At 39.6% G+C, this 6,791-nt stretch overlaps 1 protein-coding gene across 1 annotated transcript in view; it reads left to right on the forward strand.

Moving 5' to 3' along the window:
- Window positions 1–6,791, forward strand: part of KSR2 (kinase suppressor of ras 2) — a 340,057-nt gene that overhangs the window by 330,918 nt on the left and 2,348 nt on the right. Inside the window, exons 17-18 of the mRNA XM_018554273.1 lie at window positions 2,855–2,986; window positions 4,095–4,224. Coding sequence (XP_018409775.1) covers window positions 2,855–2,986; window positions 4,095–4,224 — 262 coding nt within the window. The remainder of the gene's footprint in view (window positions 1–2,854; window positions 2,987–4,094; window positions 4,225–6,791) is intronic.

A 6,791-nucleotide genomic window follows, 5' to 3' on the forward strand; every position in this document is an offset into this window, starting at 1 on the left:
TAGGCATCCTAGGCACATTCTCAAAGTCTCGAAGCTGCAACCATCCAACCTTGTTTTACATTTAAGTTCTGGTGCTGCAGTGGCATTCACACTTTAGAGCTGAGTCTTTTCCTCGGCTCTGATGTGTTTCTCTCACTCTGAACTGCTGTGGTATCTGAGGTCTGGAGGGAGGGGGGGTTGGCGGTGCAGGGGGGCGTATTGTGGAACCTGGCCTTGGGGCGGCAGGGAGAGTAAATCCGGCCCTGCTGACCCCTGCACCCTGTATGTTATGTATGCCTGACCCCTGCACTCTATGCATTAGCAAGTCTGACCCCTGTACTCTGTGCGGTGCATGCTCCTGACCTCTTGATCTTGTCACTTTCTGTAGTACACACTTCTGACCCCTGCACTCTGTGTATTATATACTCCTGACCCCTTCACTCAGTCTCATATGCAGTCCTTCCCCCTGTACTCTGTGTGTTACACACACCTGCCCCTGCACTCTGTGTTACACACTGATGACCCCTGCACTTTGTGTGATATGCACTCCTGACCCCTGCTCTTTGTGTGTTACGCACTCTTGTATGTGCAGGAAATATTTGATAACAGTGCCCTTAGGTAAGTAAGTTTATACTCAGAACAAAGTAGCCCCAATGAATATTACATAATGATTGCATATTAATAAGTGAGTAAAAAGAAGATCATTTCATATCTATTACCTTTTTAATGGCCCTATGAATACTGGCAGGCACTACATTGATGGTGAAAGGAACATACCAGAATGCGGAAACACTTGGTCCAAATGACAGCACAACATGACCATTTGTATTATCAAGCATTACACATAGTTCTAGTTGCTGTGTAAATGGCTCATAGAGTTGATGTAATCAGCCTAGATCCCCTTGTTGAGTTGGATGGCTCATTAAGTCAGGTTTTATTCAACCTTTGGAAAAACATAGCTCATATAGGGAAAAAGTACAGAGCTAATCACTAACGTTCAGTTATTGTTGAAGCAATCCAGCCACTTAACACAAATGGCCAAAATGTGTTCTTGTATAGCTAGTGCGGTTTACTAAATACAATAATAATTAAGGATGATGTAATAAATAGGAAGTATGTCCTAATTTTATTTGACTTTTTTTCTTTAGGATGGTACCGATTATTTAACCTTTATAGAAATTAACAGGGTTATTCACAAAAGGTGAAGAGTTTGGAGAAGGCAGGAGAAGTGAACAATCTAGGACATCATAGCTGAACTGGAAAGTGAGCTGAATTGGAGAATTTTTTCAAATCATATGTTTTGGCCTAGATTGTTCACTTCTCCTGCCTTCTCCAAACTCCTCACCCTTTTGTGAATAAACCTGTAAGTGTTTATGCAGACTCTACAAGTCAAGTAATATTGTTTAAAAAAGCATTAGAAGTACTCTTTAATTGTAATTCACAGAATTCTATTACCTGGTCCTAATTTTAAATCTGTATAGCCACAATCAGCCTCCCCCTAATTACAGCTTTTACAGTTAACCAATTTGTGATATAACTTGCTGTCTAGAGTCACTATTGGCAAATAAATTAAACAAACCTAATGTCAGCATAATGTTTTATTAGTTGTAGGAAGCCTCATTAATCTACTAGCATGATTTGCGTAATAGTAGAGCACAGAGGTCATCGTGACCTGACGACTGCTGGGTGCTGATTCCATTGGCCATGGTATACAGAATTCATTCAGCACCAAAGAGAATAAAATTGAAGAAGCATTGCATATCATGTGTCTAGGAGGAGAACATATTGTTCTGCCCTTGCATATTGTGTTTGTCTCTCATATAATTGTTCAGCTATTACCTGTAAGGTTTTTTTTTTGTTTTTTTTGCAGGCATGTTCATAAAATATCGCCAGTGTTATAACATGTTTTTGTGCATTGTGTTGCTTAAAAATGCTGCATTTTAATGCAAAACACATCAACACACTTGTATAGTGTGAACAAATCGCACAAGGGACAGTTGTTTTCTCAGGGTCCTTGCATTAAGCCTATGTTGATCTAGCTGATCAATGCAACTCAACGCACCTGGTGTCAATGTGTCCTTAGTTTTATGGCCACAAATGTTAATACATAATTGTTTGCAATAAAAAAAAAGAGATATTTTGTTAATTGTTAAAAAAATTGTCTCTCATAAGCTTTATTATAATAATACTGCTGTTGAGGGAGTTTTCTATAATACAGATAATACTTCAATAGCGGTTTCTATGTGTTTTTAGTTTTAATTCACGTATGAGGGAGGAATAACATATGACCATGTTTATAAGGATCATAAGTTTCCTCCCAGGAATATTTGCATGCATCCTTGAAAAGCCTTCCCCGTGCTTCTCTCCAACCTTTTCTTCTGATATCACACAGGGTTATTCACAAAAGGGTGAAGAGTTTGGAGAAGGCAGGAGAAGTGACCAATCAAGGACAACATAGCTGAACTGGAAAGTGAGCTGAATTGGAGAATCTTTCCAAATCAGTTCTGTTGTCCTAGATTGTTCACTTCTCCTGTCTTCTCCAAACTCTTCACCCTTTTGTGAATAACCCAGACAGTGATATTTCACTGATGCTTATCAGGGTATATCACAGTGATAAATTAGCCATGCAAACAGGCTTAAAATTTTCTCCAGCGGTGATAAATTATCACTGTGATGTATGGAGAAAAGACAAACTGTGATAAAGCAGGCTTAATTATGGTTTATTAAATGGACACTTAGTTGCAGCTGTTATTTTCTTCATTTGTTTTATGTTTAGTCAAAGACAAAAAAGCTAAATCAAAAAAAAATTAACAACCTTGATTAAATGTTTATTTAAACAAAAATGCCAATCTTATCCGTTGTGTTTATTGACCAGGAGAGAAGACAAGCTTCGGATCCAAAATGGTTGGCTTTGTCATTTGGCTCCAGAAATAATACGGCAGTTGTCTCCTGACACAGAGGAGGATAAGCTTCCATTTTCAAAGAACTCAGATGTATTTGCACTTGGGTAAGTAGAGTTCTAAGCAACTTTGCAAATCTAATTTCTTACCCCTTCCTATTCTTTCCCTGTGCATTCAGAGCTGTGATCACAGGCCGTTATCATAGCTTTGTTTACTTTAATTTTGTAAGCTGGGAGTAACATGTCTGCTAAGCCTGACTGAGGACAGAAAAGGCATCAAGGATCCCTGTGTCTAGATGACTGGAAGCACATGTGATAGAGGACTGGGGAGGGCTTAGCTAAATTTATGCTGAGGCTGCTTACTTTATTTTGTGATGATTTTTAGAAATGATTGGTATTATCATGTGAAATAAATAATAATTTGCTTTACACATGATTGCATAATGGGGCATTAAATTACATTTTTCACTAAATGTTGGGGTTTAATAAGGAGTTGCGCTAATATTGCGCAACATAAAAATTTGCAACTACCACCATTTTATTCTATAGGGTCTTGGCATTCAGAAAATATATAATGTTGCGGGGTTTTAAGTCATTTTCAGGCCTAAAATGTGGAATATAACATGGGTGCAAAAAATGAAAAAAGGGCCTCAGTCATGAAGGGGTTAAGTAAATCTACAGTGTGGAACAGATGCCTTCTTATTTGTCTGTAGTCCTGGCACTATACAGTAGAGACTGCAGACAGGTTAAAAGTAAACAAATCAATGTTTACAGTTGACTGGAGTTGTGATAATAGCTTTCAAAGCACAAAGAAAACAAAAACAGACACACAATGAATGCCACACCTTGTTGTTTGTAACATGTTTGGAATAACAATGTAATTTCCTTTATTTGTTTTACTTTGGTGATATGTGTACTGTATGTATAATTTGGTGAGCTCTAAGGCATATTTTTCCCCAAGTATACAAAAGCAAACTTCATTTTACTTACAGCTCTGAACACACAGAAGATATTTACATATATATTATTGTATATAAATAAAAATAATAGTGTGGCATAAGCTTTATCCATCATGTCTAATATCTGTCCCCGACTAGTTGCTCTGGGCATAATCTATAGTATTTTTATGAGCCTGTATGGAATCAAGACGGAATACAAATACTGATGGTGGCATGAGCCTAAGGTAGGATAACACTGATATTTCTTTTACCCACAGAACTATTTGGTACGAGTTACATGCCAGAGAATGGCCATTTAAAAGCCAGCCAGCAGAAGCGATTATATGGCAAGTAGGAGCAGGCTTGAAGCCAAATCTTAGCCAAATCGGAATGGGAAAGGAAATATCGGTGAGACAATGTTCTTGTATTTTTATGTGTAATCAGAACAGTAATGGTCCAGTCAAGTAAAAAATGATATTTCAGTTTAGACTATAATTTGGAAGTATGTCACCATAATCAAGTTATGAAACACAACAGCAGTAAGGAGTGAATGGTAGATAGTGGTAGCTCTTTCTATACCACTGAGTCTTCGATATAAGAAGCCAGAAATATCATATGATATGACATATATTATGGTGGACTGACTCTTTACAGTGAATGCATAGTGCTTTGTATACATTTTATAATTATATTTTAATTTAGGTAAATATTAAATACAGGTATTCCTCACTTAACGACCGAGTTCCGTTCCTACGACCAGGTCGTTAAACGGATTGGTCGTTAAGTGAGGAACTCTATACAGTACTATACTGCATTAGTACAGTACTGTATAGCGTTGCCGATGTACAGTACCGAACAGTGTACTGTACATCCGGCAATGGAAATACTTACCGAGACCTGCAGTGAAGATCGGGGGATGTCACTCCCGCCGGCGACCCGTCGCACTGACGCTGACGCGGAAGGTCGGAGGTCGATCGGCGGTCCGTCGTAAGTGCGAGTGGTCGCAAAACAGGTAAGTCGGTAAGTGAGGAACATCTGTATTGCATATTTCAGAATTGCATCTCCATCCAGCAAGTGGAGCTTTAGGTTTTTTTTAATCACATTTCATCAAGCTGCTCTTAGCCTCTTTGTTAAAAACAGTTAATTAACATATGCCAATAGTTTCAGCTCAAACTTACACATATACCTAAATAGGTTGTAAGAATGAATCATGCTCCCCTAACCCCATCCTTGACTAATCTGTTCAGATGGAAGTTGAGAAGTTTTAAACAGAAAGAAACTGTCTGAAATTAACACAAAACTCATAATGCTTTAGGACACCATTGTCATGGGAGTACCATGTATTAGATTTATGTTTATAAAGTAAAAATGGAAGCAGTAATCCTAATATGCTTGAACATTTAAAAAATACCTTCAATGGTAATAGCACCAATGGCAGTTTCGTATCAGCAGCACAGTTTCCTTAGAAACATCTTTTTTAGATTCTTGTATTCTCCTATCAGGGGAGAAAAAGCATATTAATGCATCCTCACCCACAATTGTTGGGGATTTCCCAAGCATGATGCCCATTGCTGAGGAAATGTTAAGAAACATCTTCTTATTGAGAGCCACCAGCTGATAATATGCGTGGCTGTTGGTTCTTAAACCTGGCTGTCACTGACAGCTGTGGTCTCCACTGATGACCGCAAACCAGTTAGCTGACACTTGATCACAGGCAGGCTGAAAGGTTTTGGTGATGCCAAAACCTGACATGCTGGCTGAAAAGTTTTGGTGACAATATAAGCCTACAGCCTGCAGATTCCACTGCACCCTTAAGGTAAGGTACAGTGTTCACCTGTTTAAAACCATAATTGTCAGATACAATTACAGTATTTAAAAAGAGAAATAAATAATTTAAAACACATACCTGGTCCTGTTTACAGATACAAAGGTAGTAAAAGATGCTCCAGACCATTTACACAATTGTTTTAATACCTGGACAGCTAAAAGTATTACAATACAGTATTTTAGGAGATATATAGATAACTCTTTTCAGGTATTATACAGAAACTTTGCTGAATTATTACTACCCAGTGGTACATTTTGCAACTTATCAATAACCATCAAATCTTCTGAAAGAAACATCTAAAAAATGTGTTTTGATGTAAAAATTTGTGATAATACATATATGTAATGAGGGTCAATCATATCTGCTCATTACATATGCAGCAGTGGCGTAACAATCGCCATAGCGACCCAGGCGGCCGCTATGGGGTCCGGGCACAGGGGGCCTGGGTCGCTATGGCATGTAAGGTGCTGGCTGTCACTGACACAGCTCAGCAGCGGCTGCGGCGCATTTCCCCTCAAAGCCACTGCGGAGCTATGTCAGTGACAGCCAGCTGCTGCGGCAGATGAGAGCGGTGTTCGGAAAGAAGGAGGAAGCGGGGCCCGCCTAAGAGCAACCCCGCCTCCTCTTACATCACTGGCCAGCGACCTAAGAGTAGGTGGGACCAGTGATGTAAGAGGAGGCTGGGCCCGTCGATAGCAGAGGCGGCGGGGCCCAGGGACGGAACAGGAGTCGCGGCCCGGCGACCACAGAGGCGGACAGCGCTGACAGGTAAGAGATCTCAGACCCTGCAGAGCCCAATATAGAGAGTCTATGGTGGGCTCTGCAGGGTCACTCTCCGGTGGGCTCTGCAAGTAGCATAACTAGCAATCACGGGGCCCCATACAAAATTTTGCTATGGGGCTCTGTGCTTTCTAGTTACGCCCCTGATATGCAGGTTCTATTTTTGACTTTGCGGTGCTACATAATGGTTGCAGTGCAAGTCGTTGAAAAAATGTACTCTCTGCCTGTCTGATAGCTTCTTCTAGCAATTATTAAGAGCAAAGCAAGTAATTGCACAAAGTCAATGAAATCTCCCTCTGGTGGCTAATCTAAAATATCTATATTTAATATAAGCATAAAAATACGAAAGTGATATCATGATGTCCTT

Source organism: Nanorana parkeri, unplaced genomic scaffold, assembly GCF_000935625.1.
Source record: "Nanorana parkeri isolate BGI_ZX_2015 unplaced genomic scaffold, ASM93562v1 scaffold152, whole genome shotgun sequence".
NCBI lineage: Eukaryota > Metazoa > Chordata > Amphibia > Anura > Dicroglossidae > Nanorana > Nanorana parkeri.